Genomic DNA, 19764 nt, shown 5'->3' on the forward strand with positions numbered 1-19764 from the left:
TTATTTTAAGGCCATTAAAAAATTAATCTGCCAGGGAAGTGGAGTGTGGCTTGGACAGAATAGCGCAGGATGGCTCTTGCATGCCCAGTGCAGTCCTCAGCAGCACTTTCAGCATTTGGATTAACTCAAGGTAAATAAGCAGATGGTGCTGGGGGTGACATGTCTAAGCAAGGGTCCTCCTGCTCTGGGACTCTATGCCCCTGGCAAGTCTCAGCCTGCTGCAGCCAAAAGCTGAACTGAAGCTTCTTTGAATGCAAACCAATAAGCAAACCCAATCAAGGACCATTACCATATGCAAAAGCATCACTGTATGAATGCAGAAGCACATCTCTGGGCATGAAGGCTGTTTTAAAATCCCATTTTGATATTTTTCACATGGTAATTCTCTAGCAGATATTTCCCTTAAGTCCTGGCAGCTGAAATCCCAGTGCTAGATGAGCTATCACAGTTTGTATTAGGGAAGTCATTGAAACTATTTCTTTCTCAAATGTTTTAGTTGAAAGCAACACTTGCACACTCAGGTACAAGAAAAGCAGGTGCTTAGAGGCTTATTGTTACCAAACTGTGATATTTCTTGTGTCTCTCTAAAACACTGGGTATGTGAACATTCCTTTTCAGCTGGAAACATCTATGATTAATCTGCAGCCAATAAGAAAAGTAGCAGAAATTGCATTTTCCAGCTCCACAACTTAGCAGATCAGTGGGTGAGCACCTCTGGTCTCCACCTGAGCATGGGTGGGAAGTTTCTCCAGAAAAACAAAGCGGTACAAGACACTGAGTTTGGGGTAACAATTCAGCTTGCAGAAATGAGGGGAGGGGGATCTTTCCCTGCTGCAAGCATCCCCCAAGTCCTCCTGAAGCCTTGGGGAGGCAGAGCCCTACAGCTCTGCTCCTCAGACTGCAGCTCCTCACTTCTACCCTCTCATGTTTGGTCATGTCACTCTGAATCAAAAGCTGTAATAGCAACGAAGTACTGGGCAGATTAAAATGCAGGGAAATAATAACAAGGGTGGGAGGTGTTTCTAGATACCCTGTTCCTTTGGAGAGCTCACAGGATTCAAATGGTTGGTGTGATCTTGACAGGCTAAAAACCCAATCTGCTAGAAATCATATACCTCAAATAATGTGCTATTGCTGCTGATCGTCTGTGTATTTTAGGGCTGAATAGATACAGTATTAAATTCATCTCGAGTTCTCATTTGCCACCAGTTACTGCTTGTTTGACAAGATTTGAGTGAGGTTTGAAAGGCTTTTACTGAAAATGGTCATATAAGGACTGATATTTGATGGGTTTTCTCAAAGGCCGAACAACATCTGCCTGCGGCACCCAGACTGGGTGCAGGGGGATCAGGGGTGCTCTGCCATGGGCTCCATGTTGCTTCCTGGGAGAGAAGACAAGGATTCTATTTAATTAATTAAAATACAAATTAATATTACCTTTACTGTTATAATGACATTCAGGTGTCCTGCTTCCCAGTGCTTTAACTACTGAGCCTTCTAACAACGTTGTGAAGTGACAAAATGTTTACCTAAAGCCAAAATGTTATTTATGGCCCTGTCCTCCCTCAGCTACGTGCTTTAGTGTCTCCAAGTTTGAGGTGACACCTGAGCTTTCCCTTCAGCTAAAAGAAAGGTGAAAAAATTCACCTCCATCGGTAACCTCGTGCTTGGAGAAACCCTAAACCAGTTGCTGCCTCCTTGATGATACATGTGACAGTGATTTACAAGGTTTGATGGCAAGGTACGCTTGATCGTTCACTGCACAGAGGACACAGACAAAACTGCCAGAGAGACTTTGCTGTTGAGTTGCGAGGTTCACAGAGGACCCCTTCGTGCTGTAAACCCCTCCTCAGAGAGAGTCCAGGTGCAGCTGGATCCTGACTGCATCCCAGACTTATCAGGGAATCAGTTAGTCCCCACATCGATCACCACTGGTGGTTATCCCTTGATCAAGATTTATGGGAAAAGGCCAGGCTGGGGTGGGGGGAACCTGGTCACCCTTGGGGCTAAAGCAGCGTTTGTGTGGCACAGCCTCATGCTGCAGCCTCATCCCTGAGGATGAGCAAGCAGCCACGTAGGGCACAGGGCAAGCCTTGTTCCTCAGGGCACCCACAGGGCTCACTGCTCAGCCCTTGCTGCGAATCTTGCTCTTTAGGGCACCCAAAGGGCTCACTGCTCAACCCCTGGTGTGAGCTTTGCTCCTCAGACACCCGAAGGCCTCACTGCTTGGCCTGTAGCACAAGCTTGAGACAGAGGGTCAGGGCTCAGCCCTTTGTGCATGGCACCATTTGTGCTGCTCCTTGTGAGCTCTTGTGCTCTGCGTCTCCCAGGCAACCAAGCGTGGCGGCGGCTGCCAACACGGCTCCCTGGGCTGGCGGAGGAGCAGGATGAGTCCTGCCTGTGAGGAGGGAGGTGAGGGGTTAGGCTGGCTCCCAGAGTTTGGGAGGTGGGACGGCTGCGGGCAAGGGGCCTGTGTTGGTGTTGAAAATCGGAACTGAAGCAGTTTTGAAGCCTTTCAGGGAGAGGTGCTCCGGCTCAGGGTGTTCCTGGTTAGGATTTAGGTGTCTCTGCCCTCTGGGATTTATGATTGAGAGGCTGCTGAGGGGAATGAGTCCTTGTATTGTGTGTGTTGGTGGCAGATTCTCTGCTGGGTGACCCTTTAGGAAATGGAAAAGTCTTGCTTCAAGCGTTGGGCAGTTTGTGTGTTTCCATGACGGGGAAACAGGAGTTTTTAATAATTTAGGGAGAAAAACTGCCCAGGTTCTCTTTCAGGAATGATGCCAGTACCAGATGCACCTGAAAACTGCAGAGTCAAGGCACCTGTGGGAGCAAACACAGGGAAGAGCAGCAGACCCAAGGCACCTGGGGTACCAGATCCACCTAGGAACAAGAGAGCCCAAGCGCTGGCAGTCACTGAGGTGTTGAATCCCCGAGACTTTGTGTGTATTCAGGCTTTGCCTGACTCTGCTCAGAAGGCAGGAGAGGTCTTGGCCAGAGCCAGAACAATTTACAGAAGCAGCGAACCTACAAGAGAGCAAGTGTTCTGGGAAAACTACCGTAGGAGGAAAAAGCAACTCACTGAGGGATACTTCACCCCCATTGGGAAGCCTTATCTGGAGCTCGGAGAGATTCTCTCTTTAGAACCAAAGAATCTCACCCTCTACTCTTCGGGGCAGCTGACACAGGTAGGCCTGACTTTCCTAGTTCTGCTTTAAATAGAAAAGTAAGGAGGCTTTTCTTCTAAGTAAATTCCTTTCCAGGAAAAGGAATTATTATTTATGCTTAAAGTAATGTTTGAAATTATATTCCATGCCTTCCTGTAGATAATCACAGTCTAATCTGGTATTTGATAGTGGCACAGAGCTTTTGTGTATAAAGCAGGATTGCTTTAATGTGTACATTGTGATTTGGGAACTGGCTTTTGAAACTGATCTTTAAAGTTCTTAATGAGAACACTTAAAATGAAGCAGAAACAATATCAGGCTAACGAACAAAAAGGACAACATGGAACAATGAGAGCATGTTTAAAGGAGTGTAGTCAGGTAGAGGTGACAAGCTTTGAAAATAGAAGGAGGGAAATTATACTGAGGACTTGAGGGTAAAGGATGGGTTAAAAAGAAGGAATAATAAATGATGGCAGTTGAGGGATGGGTAAAAAGCTCAGAAATTGAGCATAAGGATTATATAAACAGCAAAGTGTTTGTAATACAACTTTCATCGGTGGGGATGACTTTGGAGATAGTGGGTTAGTTATTTTGTATTTTACTTGCATCTGCCTGTTTGAGTTTCTGGAAGGTGTCAGGGAGTAGCCAGGAGCATCTGTGACAGTTTGCGTGCTGGATTTCTCCTGTTTTCCTTACTGCCGTGTGTGCCCACCAACTTGGTGGGTTTTGTGCTGCCTCAGGTTGCTTTTAAGTCAAGCTTGAATTATTAAACCGTGGGGACCAGAACCCAGTCACTGATGCTTGTGGTGTTCTGTCATTTGTTTTGTTTTCCTTACAGCTGTAGGTTCACACAAGGAGTTCTGAAGCTCTCTGAGTTTTTGTGTTGTTTTGCACAGAGAGCAATTTTCTTTGTGGAAAGAGAGTGAAGTCTCTCCAGCCTGTCTGTAACATCAGTCTCTGTGACTTTGAGCTACACTTTGCTATGTGCTTTCTAATGGAGTGCCCAAGGGATAGTCTCTGACAGCTGCACCAGAAGCAGTGTGGTTATTATTCAGGGTAGGCAGAAAAGATTCTGTCCATCCACCACTTAATTTTCTGCTCTGATTGTGTGTGTTGCATTCAGAGCTTAAAGTTTTAGATCATATTTTAAGCTCTGAACAGACAATGGGTGGCGTTCACTTTATTTTTACACACTACCTGAAGAAGCATCTTGCTGGCTGTCTTCATTCAGAGGCTTGTTTCTCTGCATTAGTGAGCATCCAGCAAGTCTTGCCAGTGTTCTTGTTTTAACTCTTAACTTCTAAAACAGCTTTCCTCCTGAATGTTAGAAGTTGCTTTAAAGATTTTTCAACTGCAGATAGACTCTTGAACATTCTAATAATCCTGAAAATGCTGGTTAATTTGTGTTTGGGGAAAACGTTTTTTTTTTTTTTCTATTACCTGCATTTTATGCTTTATATGACTTATTTGCTTCCCGTTCCCACCCACACCTAGCTATCTCCAGAATGTTTTGAATAACTGAGAAGGTTGTAGATACTGGATATGTCTAATTATAGATGTCTGAGAGCATAACATTCCTGATAGTAGAAATCATGATCTCTGATGCATTTGCACTCATCTCTGCCTTCTGAGTTAGCGATTTCTTTAGCCACAAGTACAGCTGATGATTTGCAATGATGAATGACATTAAAATTAGTAAACAACAACAAGATGATAAAAGCCTTGTGAATTCAACAGGACTTGAGTATGCTAATATCTGCTGGCAAATACTATTTTCTAAACTGATATTACTGAAACCATGCATTTTAAGAGCTAAAAGCATTTGAGTAAGTGTGCTGCGATGGTGGTAGAAAATGATACGGGTATAGGGTATTATATGTAATAATTGCACGTTTAGGATGCTTTTTTATATACATAATGGCAACATCTGTGTTCGGAAAAGCTGTGTATACATGGAGGCTTTTTATCTTAAGTAAATGTAGTATCTGAAACATGGAGCTGATATCAGACTTTTCTGGCTGTTGCACTGGAAACTGCTGTTCTGTAGCCACAAACAGAATGTGTCACCTGTCGTGCAGTGAGGACACTAAGTAAAGGTGGGCCAGTGCAGTGGAAGAACTGCATTCCACTACAACCCACTGGGACAAAATAACCCCCTTCCAAACTACTAGCAGTACCAGTCAGGGATGGGGAAGCTCAGAAAGCGTAGCGTTTGTATTTCAAGACAACCAAACAACACAACACCCTGCCAACCACACAAAACCCACAACAAGGAGGCTTCTTTCACCCATCCTGTACACTATTATACAAGCATAATTAAGTGGCCAGCATTTGCAACAATGTGGATTTTATGACCCCTTTGGCTCTAGATTGGCAGTTATCCTGATTTTTAGCCCCAGCTGTGTCTCACTGTTTTCAGGTATGCTTTAGACATGCTGTCTGCTCCCTGCTACTATCTTTTCTAGAGGAATCCTGAGATGCTGAAGGGTATTTAACCAGATCAGCTACACCAAGCATCTTCCCAATGGATTTCAGGTTCTTGCCTTTCATAACTTAAGGAGGTGTGTGGAAGGAGACTCCCTGTGAGGCTGCCTGGTTCTGTGTTGTGTCAATATTGACCCATATCCACATGGTGAGATAGTGCCCTTCCAGCTTCCATGGTGCATAATTGGAAGTTGCTTCGTTTGAGGTTTCTTTCCCCTCTCTCTCAAAGGGTGGGTGCATATTGCAGGCAGCACTGATTCATTGAAAGGCAAAGAATGTAGCTATCCAGACAGTATTTTTGATTTCCTGGGTGTTCAGTGCAGTGTGTTAAAGGTCTCTTTCTTATTCCTTAATGTAATGGTGCACGGTGACGTTAGTCACCTTTTATCATGTTTATGTAGCTTCTTTCCCTTAATTGCTATGACAAATTCATTTGCAAAAGCTCTGAGGTGACTTGTTGACTTTTTACATGAAACAAAGGTGGCCATTCTGATCAAGCCCTAAAAACAATCCAAGTCCACAAAATCTTGAGTATTATTAGTGTCAAAGCCTTCTCTGTACTTGTCATGAAATTCTGTTCTGTAATTCTGTACTGTAGGTAAATAGGTCACTAGATAAGATTGACAACAGCATCTGCAATGAAAGGTTTTGAGCTGGAAACTGAAAACGAAAACAGAGCAATTTCTTTCAAGAGAAATTACACTCATGTTTGTTATTGCTGCAGTTAAAGATCTGTCAGGGCTTCCAATTTAAAACCTTGCTTTCCAGAAGACTAAAGACATGATTTCAAGGCAGAACTTACAATGCAAAGAACCTTTTTCCTGCCAGCTCTCTGATATGAAGGTCAGTCATAATTCCTTATCGCTCTGGGAAAAGCAGGAAAGGATTTGCGGTGGGTTGTCTTCCTAGAATCTCCAAAATGGAGAAACTGGTCAGACCAGACCACACTGGTGTGGTCACATTCCTAATGCTTTCCAAATGGATTGACCAATACATGGTAGTTGATCAACCCCACATCTAGCCTCACACCTGCATCTAAGAAGTTCTGTGTCTGAATTTATTACAGGTTTAGAAACTTGCTGTTTGAAGAATGTGAAATTGGAACAAAATGCTAGTAAGAAAGAGGATAGCACAAGATTTCTTTAACTATTCAACTTGCTTTGAAAGTGAAAAAGTACAGAATACTTTCTAGAGTACTATTTTCTGTATTATCTATATAAGGTAAAATATAAAGGTGAATTATCACTGGAATGGCTGTTATCCAGAAGTGCCAAAGCATTGATAGATATGTTCAGATTCAAGTATCTCTCGGGGTATTTTTGAAGATTGTTGGCTGTTAAAATTGGACGCTTACAAATCTTTCCACTGCTTGCTAGACGTGGTCTCAGTCTTTGTTGGTGAACATCTGAATATCTCTAACAATTAAAAAATGCATATTGACAGCATGAAAGTGAGCAATGTGCTTTGTTGGCAAGGCTTAATTCACATTGATTAATGTTGGTTGTGGTTTTCCTGCTTGTACTACTTTGTGAAGCTCATCATGTCAGGACAGTCTGTCAGCTTAGGAATTAGAATGTTTATGAGGGCTGGTGCTTTGGATAGAACAAAGGGAACAAGCAAGGGAGGGTACAGAAGAGATTGCAGCAGTGAGAGAAATGCTTTGATCTTCCCTAGTGATCCAAATTTATCTTGTTCTTGTGTGTTTCTCATGAAAAATTGGGAATAAAGGCGAGAAACACAAAATTATGTCCAAATTATTGTATTTCTTTTTGTCCAAAATAGTGACCACAGTGCATTACACAATTACTTTTGCACAAGTTTCATACCCCTGTTGGTAAGTGAGGAAGCTCTCAGCATGGTAATCATCAGGCAGGAGAGAATACTTGTTATCCATCTGAGGTGGTATCTGTGCTTCACTTCTCAAGGTGAAAGCTGATGTACACTTTCAACTTTCACAAGGGTCTCTGCTAGCAGCAAGCAAAACCCTGGTTGTACATGTTTTATAGGTAATATTGATTTCTAGTAAATAGAATAAGTTCCTCGAGTATTGTTTTAAATGTGTTCTGTAGCCTCTAACCACGTTAACAAGCATAACACTACAATATTTCTCCTTTTCAAAAATAGGAACAGATGCATTTCTTGTAGCAGAAGACGAACTCGGAGTATGTTTGATAATGAACAGCCTAATGGCATGTGTCTCCCTCTCTCTCGTGTATGACTTTGTTCTCACCCATCCAAGGAGGCATTGACCCCCCAGACATATGAGATGTGATGATGATACACCATTATATCGTAGTTTTTATGTACACGTTATTAAATGTTAGTAAGCCTGAATGCATAAGGTCTGCAGGCATATTAGAAAGTGGTGAATAAGCAGACTGTGGATAATTTGGCTGTGTAACAGCAGAAAAGTGTATAGCTTTAGGTGACTGAACTTGTGGTCTGGAGTGGTTTGGTTATGTGAGAGTTGTACTAAAAGGAGGAGTGGCATGAAAGATAAAACAGAAACTGTGAAATGAGGTGATAGATAATGGTGTAGTCAGAGACAGAACTAGAAAAGCGCAAATGATCTAACAAGGAAAGTTCAATTTTAGGCGAATATTGTCAAAGATGGATATGTAACTAAATTGCATGGCGGATAGTTAGCTGCCTCCTTCAATGAACGTGGCATCAGATTAGGCTGTTAGATTGTACACTGGCTACTGATGGTTTTATTCACTAGGCTTATTTCTCTTTGACTGAACCATAAATATATTTCCTTTCACTTGGGTTTAATTTGTGAACCCTTACAAAAAAGCTGAAAAGTCAGTCGTGCCATTTTTGAGGAACAAAATTTCTTATTTGTACATCCCCATGAACAAAAAGGGGGAAACCTTACAGCATTTTGCAGCAATTTTAACAAGAGAATAATAACATTGTCAGCCTGGAAATTGAGATGATGTAGCAGGCATAGTGAAGCTGTGGTCCATGCAGAATTTCTGAATTTCATTCTTTATTCATATCTGTGATTTACTCTGCCACTATAGTCATGCAGCTGTTAGAAATTCCTACCTATTCTAAAGGAACAGCAGTCATTCAGTGCTGAAGTAGTTGTGTTTATTACAGTTAATTGTAACACTGAAGCACTCATGTACTGAGAGATTTTTTTTTGACAAGTTTAACTTTGTGGCCTTCTGAAACTGATAATCATTACATCTCTCGTGCTTCTGGAGTAAGCGAATTAAAATGTGAATTATCTTAGCTAATTGCGTATGAAAAATATAAACTTTGTGGTATGGTGAAGAACGTTTTGATCCTGATCTCTTGGATTTTCCTGCAAGCGTTCTTGTTTTGTCTTAGAGTGTGAAATAAATGATAATTTGTCTGAGACTGGAGACAGGGTACATGCTTACGAAACTGCATATATGAGACTGGACTTCTAAAATTTGGTTAGGAGTAGTAGTTTTACTTTCTAACATGAATATTACATGTTAGGTGGTACTCCTAACCTGAGCCTAACTACATGAAAATGTTATGTTATATAAAAACAAAAGCTTTATGATCAGTAAATTAATTTGACATGTCTCCAGCACAGCAGCTAACTGGTAAGGTCCACATAATCTCCGTGCTGTTAAGTTCGAAACAGTCTAATCAGCTTCAAAAGTTCAATTTCTGCTCCCAAAGGCTGCTTCCATAATGAATCAAAGGCAGCATATCAAATGTAATAACGCATTGTTATTAAGGTTTTTGTAAACTCTCCAAATGTCAGGCTGCCGGTGAGGTCATGGTGCATTACACAGCTGTGATTACAGCTTGAGTTGTCATTACAGCGAATTGCTTTGCTCACCTAGGTTTTGGAATTGATCTGCAATATCATGCCTGGGGCAGGAGAAAAGTGCATTGCAAAGGTTACCCTTTACAGTGAATATTCAAAACATTACATTTTATAACAGATTTAATGTCTGCTTCTCTTAAAAAGTGCATACAAATACACCGTAGGTTACATAATGAAAGAAATGGATAATTCCTTGTGCTCGAAGAACCCGGTGCTCTCCTGGCTGCCGTGTGGCAGTTAAAAATGGCTTCTGATGGCCAGAAATGCTTTGTCAAATGATTATGTTTGGGTGAGAATGGGAAAACCAACATTTTTAGATTTGACTAAAATGCTATGTAAAATAAATGGTTGTTACCATTTATGGGTGTGATTGGGTTAGAACTTGCACTGGATAGTAAGGTTAACACTCATTGTGAGTCATGGATGAGTTTCTGGCTCCTTTGTGTCACTCTGATAGCACAAAGGAGCGTTAACGCTGATTTTACGAGACACTGGAGGATTTCTCAAATGTCATGTTCAGTGGAGTTACGTCAGGAGCGAATGTGTATGTTCCAGAAATGTAAGAAAATGTTTCAGGTGGGAAAGCTGAGCTCTTTTGCCTATGTGAAACTGTAAAACCTCCCTTTGTATGTGATCATTACTAGGAAGCGGTAGTTATTAGTGAGGGGCAGGGGAACATGATCAATGTGGCAATTTTTGTATTCACAAAAGGAAAAAAAAATCATTATCAGAGCTGATGCAAAAATGCAGGACTAGATTTGTAGGTTGGGTTGTGCTTGTTTCAAGGAAGGATTATATACTTATAGATCAGTTTGACCCCAAATGCTGCCACAAGCACTTTGCAGGCTGAATGTAGAGGCCATATCAGCCATCCCCAATTAACTGCTGCCAACAGAACAGAGCAAAACTGCTTGAAAGTTCAGGAGAGAAAGTCATGAAGAATAGTACATCCAGCTGAAAAAGACGAGGTGAATTGAAGTGAGCAGACAGTAGTTTAAGAAAGTTGAAGTTTAGTCAGGACACCTTGCTAGTCCCCCAAACATTGCATGGCAGAGGAGCAATCATCATTCACATAAAGAGAATAAGTTTCATTGATCTGAATGGAAGAACTTTGAAACCTGTTCTTAAATTAGAATATTTCCCTGTGCAGACAAAGTGAAGGCATTCAGTAGTGAGGGGGAAAAGCGTAATAATTAAAGGTTGAGTTTGGCTTGCAGACGAAAAACCATTTGTGTAAAATTAGATTGGTGGTGTTTTGCTTTTCTTGCAACTGTAGAATGATGTGTCTTAAATTGCAAGCAGTGGAAGGCAGCACTTCCCGTGGCTGGAATAGCTTGTCATTATTCATGAAATGTCTATAGAAAGTGTTGAATGCACAACAGCGATGGGGGATGGACAGTAAGCAGAGAGCGAAGGACATAATGGAATGTCACTACATTCCTTGTAGTATAATGTGACCTTTTTGTTAAATTAGCATTATGCTATTTGCACAGAGGGAGAGCTAAGATTGAGAGTATTTTTAAGCGACAATAGTCAAGTTAATTAGGCAGCTTATGTATAAAGAACTGTCGCTCTTTACATTGCATGTTATAAAGAACGATTGCTCTTTACATTAAGAGCTCAAAAGCAGTGTAAGAAGGGAGGTATTATACAATGTTACTTTGGATTCTATTCGTTTTGAAAAAGGAGTTACTCTGTTTATTTTTAAAAACTTGACTCCCACATTGTTCTGAGTATTGTAGCCTGGAATCTGGTTTTCTAGTGTGTTAAGAAGAAGGTTTTAACTTAATTCCTCAATGTCTTCTAAAAGCTTTACGCAACCTGTCTGCTAATCCACTGGGTGCAAAAGACAGATTCCACAGTCCTTTTGTTGTGAAACACTTGGATATTTTATATGCCTGTCTACCATCCTCTGCGGAATAATCATGGAGTAAAGCACCACTCAAGTGAAACACCACTACATTTTAGTCTGCAAGCATTTAACTTCATATATACCTATACAATTTCATTTAAAGGTCAAAAGGTGCTTGATAAAGTTGTTGTGTTTTATTTGTAATCATTATATTATTAATTGTAATCACTTACTCGTACATTGTATTTATTGCAAATCTTTCCCTTTCAAGAATTACTTTGACTTTGCAGTAAATTTCTTTATTCATAAAAGGCAAATTCTAGCTGTATTACATCAGGTTCCAGATAACAATCCATGTGTTTGAAATAAAGGGTCTGCTAAGCTGTTAGGTTGATTTGTAATATTTTCTTTGCTGCAATTAAAGTTGGGTTGTAGGAAATTACAGAACCCACTGAAGCCTCTGGCCAATCCTAGTCTACTGTGTTTTTGGACTTGAGCCTGTGGCACTTCTGGGATGGTGAAATCATGTCATTCCTCATCTGTTAGAGCAGTCCTTGGACTGTAGTACTTCAGTCTGAAATATATTTACTTCAATAGTTTTGGCCTCAGTGCTTCATTTCTCTCCTGCAAATACAACCAATGGTTCCTGGTGATCAGAGATAGGGCCCTCAGTATGGAAGACAAATGAGGCAACCTGTCCAGGACTCCTAGGTGGCATCATTTGGTCCCACTGAGTGTTACCATTTCCCTCTCTGCTTCAAGAACCTTGTGGTTTTGAACTCTGCTCTCTCTCAGTTGTTGATTCCACCATCACCCCTCAAGGTCATTCTTTAACTGCTTGTATCCCTTGAATCTGTTAGTTTCCAGTTCAGGTAGAGGAAGACTTAGAGCTTTATTAGATAACAAATGATCTCTGGAGCTAATTGTTCTCCTTGCTGTTTGGGAAGCTATTTATTTTAAGAATAAATGAAGTTCTGTTCTACCTATGGCCTAAAAGTTAAGAACAAACATTATCTTTTTCACTGGAAAGTTAATGGCAGAAAGTCAAGGCTGTCATATCTGACAGTTATGAATAAAACTTACAGATATGGTTGAATTCACCCTGACTGATACCTCATGTATTTGGGGTACTGTTTGATCCTAGCTGCTGAATGCAGGTTTTTGCCCAGAACAGACCAAAATAGATAGATTGTTGTTCATCTGCAGCTTAATGATGGCATGACAGTAGGGCTGAATTTAAAGAGCTTATATTCACTTCCTAAATGTTTCCTAAAGTCAGTATTTGCTGCTCTATTTAGTGTTCATAAGTTACGCCAGAGCTAGAAATGACTTCTATAGAGTGCATTTATTACATTGACAAAATAATTGAAAATCTATAACAATTGTTCCGTAATTAAAACCCAAACACTTCTATTCAATTCAAATTCTATTGTGATGGGCTTATAAACTTGAAACTGATCTCCCTCTAGTTCTGAACCTCTTTTCCAAAGTGGGCAAATTGTTCAAATAAAGGATCTGTTCAATCCTTTTTTCTAAGGAAGCTTCTCAAATACATGGGACCAACAGAGTATTAGCTTAGAGCATGTGGTTAAAATATTCTGTCCTTTATGCTGCTTTACCTTGTTGATTCTTTGTCTTAGGGTTATGTATTTATGCATTCAAGAAACTAAAATCCTTTGTATTATAAGAGAAACACGTTTAACTTTTCTGTTAGCACCTGCAGCAGGTGATAGATTATCTACACATATCTACCACACACTGCTTCTATTTTTTTCTTTTTATTAAGTTACCCTGAAATGTTATAAATTAATTCCTGGAGTCAGTGTCAGCTAAACTGACAGTGGATCAAAGCTGTGAGACAAATTGCTCATTACAGTTCAGGGAGCTGAATCCTCTGTGCAGACAGCTGTACCGTCACTGGAGGGTTCTTGGGCACTTCACCCACAGCTGCCATTGTTGGTGAAGCTCATAGGTGGATTTCTGTAAAATAAGCTCGTTTTAAATTCCCATCAGAGGAACTGCTGTGTCTCGGAAGTGTTATTTTTTTGGTTGGGTTTATTTCTTGTCACCCTATGTAGAGCCCATGTCACTATGCAACAGCCTGAACTATAAACAATGATGTTAATCCATGAAAAATGAGAAATTAAACCTTGGCAAAGTCCTAATGATCCTTGTCCATCAGATAAAATCTTTATTTTTATGTTTTTCTGACTTTTTCTAAAAGCTCAGCAGCATGGAATCCATTCAGCTTTGCTGTCTGGCAGTCAGAGATCACTCTTGCTGACAGTGAGCTCACTTCATCTCTCAGTGAAAGCAGATAAAAACGGATTAAAAAAACCCCAAACAAACAGCAAACACTTTTCTAGCTGTTACTCTGCTATTTCCCTTAGCTTATCGGAGATGTTTGAATCTTTCCCTTTTAAGAAAGTTGCTTTTGATAAAACATTGTGTGCATCATTTTTTTTCTCCCCTTCAGGTATTTCATTTTCAGCTGTTGTCCTAAATTAACACTAGCTTTTATCATCTATGTGCAATCTGAATTTGGTGTTTGGCAACAACTGGTGAGTCCAAGCAAGTCAGTTATGTAAGATAGAAACTTTGAACTAAGGCTTTCCAGCACCTATTGACTGTAGCAGCAGATTGTATGAATGTAAGTCTTTGTGCTGTTTTGCTCTGAGGTCAGCTGGAAGACACTATTGCTTGAAAACAGTGATTTGATGGCAGTATGACATACAGCCTTGAAACTAATGGTATTCAGAATAGGAAATCAAAACAAAGACAATGCTTAAGGAGAATGGGGCGCAGATGTAACGCAGTCTGTGTGTGCAGCTGGCATGGCTATCACAAAATGCTTCTGAAAATAGCTGTCCTTTGCAAAGTCAAGTTTTGACAGTTTAGTTGTGGCTTATTCCCTTACTTATGTCAAATGTTAGCAGTTTAGTCTGAGTTTCTTTTACAAGAAGTGTAGAGTAGTTCTTAAATATTAATACTGTGAGTCACAGGTAAAATGATACGGAGCATAATTTGCAGATAATCTAGTCAAATCTATCCCAGAATGCTAGGTAACTTAATCTGAGGATTGAGCCTACACCACATACAACAAGGGGGATGTGTGCCTGTGTGCATGCTTAAGTTTTAGTACAAACTGCAAATAAATAATAAAGAAAGGGCATTTTTAGTTTAGTGCATCTGAAACTCACGCAGAGCTGTCTGCTAGGACCTTGGTACAGATGTGAAGGGTGGTTTGGCCTTTGTATCAGGATTAAAGGATAATCTGTAATCTTGCATAAAAAAGGGACCACTAAGATGCTTTTCTTGACATGTTCATCTGTCTCATGTTTATCGCAGATGAAGTTGGTGCCAGCCAGTCTATGGATATGCATTCATTCTACCCTTGCAGTATAGACTGTATTCACCCCTGTCAAAATATGGATTCAGTAAGGGTCTTTATTCCAGCAAAGAATGGTTCAGAATTTCTGGTTCAGAATGTGGTTATCTATTTGTTTGTAAACTCTCTATTTTCAGTTCATCTGAGGAGAATATGCAATTTATATAGCACCCATTGTTTACTTTGTTTTATGTAAAGTATTATTGGGAAAATATTTTAAGAAATATGTAAGTATTTTAATAATCTTAGCCTCCAAATTGCATCCAAAAATGCATGTTTGTCTCAGGGAATCAACAGGAGTGGCTGCCTGGAAAAAAAACCCAGTGGAACTCTGTCCCATATTGTGATGCGTTTGTGGTAAAAAGATGACTTCTTTTCTAGGGCTGGCAGCTGCACTCTGTTCATTTTACAGGTCATTAAATTTCTCATTATACAAACTCAATCATCTGAGTTTTTAAAATATGATTTAGACTATCTAAAAGATTAGATAGTGCAGGATAAATGTAGAAGTTTAAATTTTGAAAGACAACATAATTTGAAAAAATGACGGATAAATTCTATAATGATCCTACATATTATTCTCATTGTATAGCAACTCCATATGGAAGGTTACATTCTAACCTTAGGTATATCACTGCATGCAGAGTGACACCAAACACATTTTGTATTTGCCAGCCTGCCTGGAGATTCTGATTAACCTGCCAGCATTCTTAGAGGAGAGGATCTGTGGCAGTCGTTTGTGCACTAGGATATTGTCTATGCAGCCAGAAAACTGCATCCTTTCAATAATGTTTTATAGTGCTGTGATGATGGAAGAGAATTACTGTTACTAAACTCCTCCAATATTTCTTTGCAGAAGTTTGTTTTTCCTAATCACCAAGCCTTAGCTGTCTTTGGGGGGGGGGAAATCCTGCCTTCCTCCCTGCTCCCTGAATTGGATTTAATGTTCGCAAAAAGCTCAAGTTCTACAGATGAGAGCAACCACTTTGGAAAAAAAGTGGTTAGTTTTGATAACTATGTGGCCTGAGTAATAATTCAGTTAGAGTTCTTACTTGGAAAGCAATCTGTTAGCACAGCTCTCCTCCATGTGATCTTTCTTAGGAAAGCCGCAGATGGGAGGAAGCAATGTTTAATCAGCTGAGCTTTCTGTTAATGTTGGCTTTCCATTACTTTCTTCCACAAAAACATGAGTCACTGTGATCCCACAATAACAACAGTTAGTGTGTCACTAATGAGATGATAAGATGCAAGTGAAACAATTGCTCTAACAAGTTCAGGCTTCACCTTTCCCTGTACGTTTGAACTTTTCTTCTCCAGTCACAATATTGCTGTCCAGCCCTTCCATCACCTTCTGGCTGCTATTATGTAAGTTTTAGATATTACTCAGCAAAAAGCAGAGCCATGAAACAGAACACATTAGCTTCAAGCTCTTCTTGTAAAACCTGTATGTGACCAGGGATAAATCTCTTATCTTGTTCTACCTTCATTTTTCTCTTATGGAAAGAGGATAACACCACAGTCCTACCTGACTAGAACATTGTGAGAATTAATGTCTTAAAGGTAGTAAACTGCTAAACTACTGCAGTAATGGAAACCTTTTAAGTACTGTAGATAGATAGGCTTTGGAGTCCTCTCTGCTGCAGGATGCTGTTGGTAGCATCCTGTGTCCTGCCCCTCACACTCAGAGCCAATGACGCTTAGGTATGTGACCAGGTGTGAGTAGTACTACTTATATCTGGGAATGAAGCCAAAAGGATAGGTAAGATCTTGCTCTGTTTTATTAACACACTGACAAGAAAAAGGGCTGTGCCTGAAACTTAAATAATTTCTACATTGGTGTTTAGTAAGTAGAAGCTAGCATGAAAGAAACCTAGAAGGAAAAGGCAGGGCCTGGGGTCTGGGCTGTTTGGGTTTTTTTCTGATTCCTGAGAAATGACAGGACAATCTGAAGTTCAAATATTAAAGAATTAACAATCTTCACAGGTGAGAACAGTGAGCACTGGCCAAAACCAACCATCAGCTTTTGCATGCACTGTTTGTATATTTAACCAATACCCTTCACCTTCTTTTTTTATTTCTCTATAAGAGAAATTCTTTGATTGTTCTTAGTCCGGCTGTGTTTGAGTTTTGTGGCAATTTACAACTTTGGTTTTCTTTGTCCTCTACCAGGTGGCAGTCATCATGCTTTTTATTCCATGGGTTTATTGATCTGGTCAAAAGTAATTAAAGAGATAATTTGTTCTCAATTACATTTCCTTGAATTTCCCGAGGCTGGTAACTCTGCTCTCCAGCTGTGCCTTCCCCAACTCCTTCTCAAATTAACTTTGTTCTCACTATGAAATAAAACAGAATAGCATGTTCTCTTTTCCTTTTTCTTTTTTTTTTGTTTGCTTGTTGGTTTTGGATTGAATAGAGACTTTGTGCTGTAGCAGATATCGATCTGATAATTTTATTAGGTACTCCTGCCTTGGTTCATGAACTTTCATGTTTTCAGCATAGCATTCCAATAAGAAATCCTGTGTTAGACTAGCAGAAGCAAGAAACTCATTTTTTTAGGTAAGTTTATTGATGTTCCTGCTTTCTGAGTGCCCTTTGTGCCTAAGGGGTTCTTTTCAGCACTTTTATAATCTATTTTAAACTCTACTAAGCAAGAAGGAAGTGAGAACCATTGTGGTGCAAAAATGTCTTCTTTTTTGTAGTTTAACACAGACTACATTCATTCTTAGTAGAATGGATTTTTGGTGATCCAAAACATCTTTAGGATATTTCTGGAAGAAGATTTGGCAAAAACATCTGTAATTCTGACCTCAGTAGGGAAAAATATCTAGAAAACATTAGCTGAGCCTGAGTAATATTATCCTTGCCAGTATGCAACCAGAAGTATTTATTAATAAAACTCTTTGGAAGTGTTGCATACACCTAAATTACTGGCATGTTACCCACAGTCCATGTAAATGATAGAAACGGAAGACAGAAATATAAGCAGTGTAGAGAGATGTCACACAGAAGTGAACAACGGTTTTTGCTTTATTATTTGCATCGACTGCCAAGGACACATTTCAAAATTTTCAAATCACCTTAACGAAAAGGGATGGCAGGTCATATGATGAAGTTGCTTAAGGGGTTAAAACTAACTGTAGAGTAACTGCACTGACAACAATGGTATTACCACTGAGATTAATTTGATCCAATTATTTTACAGAACTTCCCAAACTTATCAGAATTAGGTAAATATCCTTTGGAGACAAGAAAAATAAAAAGAGGATTTCCCCAAAGAATACAAGAAAGGAAGAGAAATCAATGACAAATAATAACAGAACCAGTTCAAATAGCTTTGTATGAAAACAACAGCTTTTCTCTACTTAGGCTTTCCATCACTATAATACCAGAGTATTTCACAGCTGTTAATGAAAGAGAAGTGTTGTTTTTTCCATTTCAGACATGGGTACAATGAGCTGTGGACTTTGTACTAAAATCCAATGTAGTAAAAAAAAAAGAAAGATTCTGCTAGCTGGGGTAAGGTGCTCAATGTTTTATTTAGGATGTCAGAGGGCATTTCTGACAGAGGTAAAATTGAATCTACTTATTCCAAATTTCATTCTCGTGCCTTCACTAGCAGACAACCTTTCTTTCCCTTTTCAGCTGTCTCATTCTATTCGCCTGATATGGCTCTATTGACAGTAATGTGTTCATTGCAGTGCAGAAAGAGACCTACAGGACTAGAACTCCCTCACTCATTAAAACTACCTATGGTAAAACACTGGGATGAGTGCCCCTTTCCATCAATATTGGGAACATTTCTAACTTGGAGACCAAGAGTGGAAGCTGCTGCAATAGCTCTTATCAAGTACGCCCCTTGGCAATGGAGATTCCCAACTGCAAAGTGCTTTGCATTATTGATAAGGTATAGCACAACTTTAACAAATCCAGAATCTTGTCTTTGATGCTGATATATATTTATATCTGCAGATGTAGTTGTGGTGTTTCTTTTAAGCAGAAGCACTAAAGTAGCATTACTCTTAAAGCAATCTTAATTTTCTGCAATATATTCTTAGTGAAGTCCTCTGCCTCGGAGCCTCTTATGTTTAATTGAAAATTCTGTTTTGGTCTCCATGTCTGTTCCATGTTCTCACATTCTAGTGAAAGGGCAGAAAGGGTCAGTATTGAGCGGCAGCAGTAAAGGAAGAAATGGTGGAAAAAAAATCCTGAGTACTTGGCTAGAGTACTGTCTTTAAAATTCAATGCTTAGAAACCCACCTGCAATAGTCATCTCTGTATGCAGTGCTTCACAAAGGCTTTCTAAAGATCATTGTAAAACTAAGAAAATACATTTCACCAGGTCGACCTTGCATTTGGATGACTAAATGTTGACTTGTGATGAGGCTGTTCCGATTTATTTTCATCGAAATGCATTCACAGTTTGCTAATGTAATCATAATGCTCCTATTCGAGTGATATATTAGAAGATGAGTGGACTAGGTGTGTCAATCTGCTGGTTTTGACAATGACACATAAACTTAATGAGTTACCCGTAATGAATAAAATTCAGGAATTGCCAAGGAAATGAGTTTTTTCACTAGCTTAAACAAAGAAATTGAAAATGTGCAACCTAAGTGTGCTGATTGTACCTGAACTATCCATCTACAGATGGCATCCATGGCACCAACTCCATTATTTCCACAATGAGATTTGGAGAAGAAAGCTGGAAATTCTCAGAACTTACAGAATGATATCTGCAAAGATCATAGGTGAACAAAATGGAGAAAATGTTTAATGAAAGGAAGGATTTGTCAGAGTTGAACCGTTTTTAATCTCCAAAATTGTTTAGAAGAGCAAGTGGAAGCATTTGGGAATAGTTAGGATAAATCCTAGGGTCTGCAGGCTGTGATTTTCTGCTGAAACAAGCTATTCAAAAGAATTTGTTCAGCCAAAAAACAGCTGAATTTGTTCAGCCTTCAGTTTTTTCTCTAAGGATGAAGAGGACACAGGAAGAGCTGTCTAAGGCTGTAAGCAGGAATGCCAGGGCAAAGCTCGAGGCAATCGGATGTCATCGAGCTCCACC

At 39.7% G+C, this 19764-nt stretch overlaps 1 protein-coding gene across 1 annotated transcript in view; it reads left to right on the forward strand.

The window, feature by feature from the left end:
- The first annotated feature begins 2436 nt into the window (after positions 1 to 2436).
- The window catches only part of CCDC60 (coiled-coil domain containing 60), a 55350-nt gene continuing 38022 nt past the window's right edge, over positions 2437 to 19764 (forward strand). The window contains exon 1 of the mRNA XM_069871300.1: positions 2437 to 3185. Within this exon, the coding sequence (XP_069727401.1) occupies positions 2775 to 3185 (411 nt within the window). The 5' untranslated portion in view covers positions 2437 to 2774. The remainder of the gene's footprint in view (positions 3186 to 19764) is intronic.

Source organism: Phaenicophaeus curvirostris, chromosome 17, assembly GCF_032191515.1.
Source record: "Phaenicophaeus curvirostris isolate KB17595 chromosome 17, BPBGC_Pcur_1.0, whole genome shotgun sequence".
NCBI classification, from domain to species: Eukaryota; Metazoa; Chordata; class Aves; order Cuculiformes; family Cuculidae; genus Phaenicophaeus; species Phaenicophaeus curvirostris.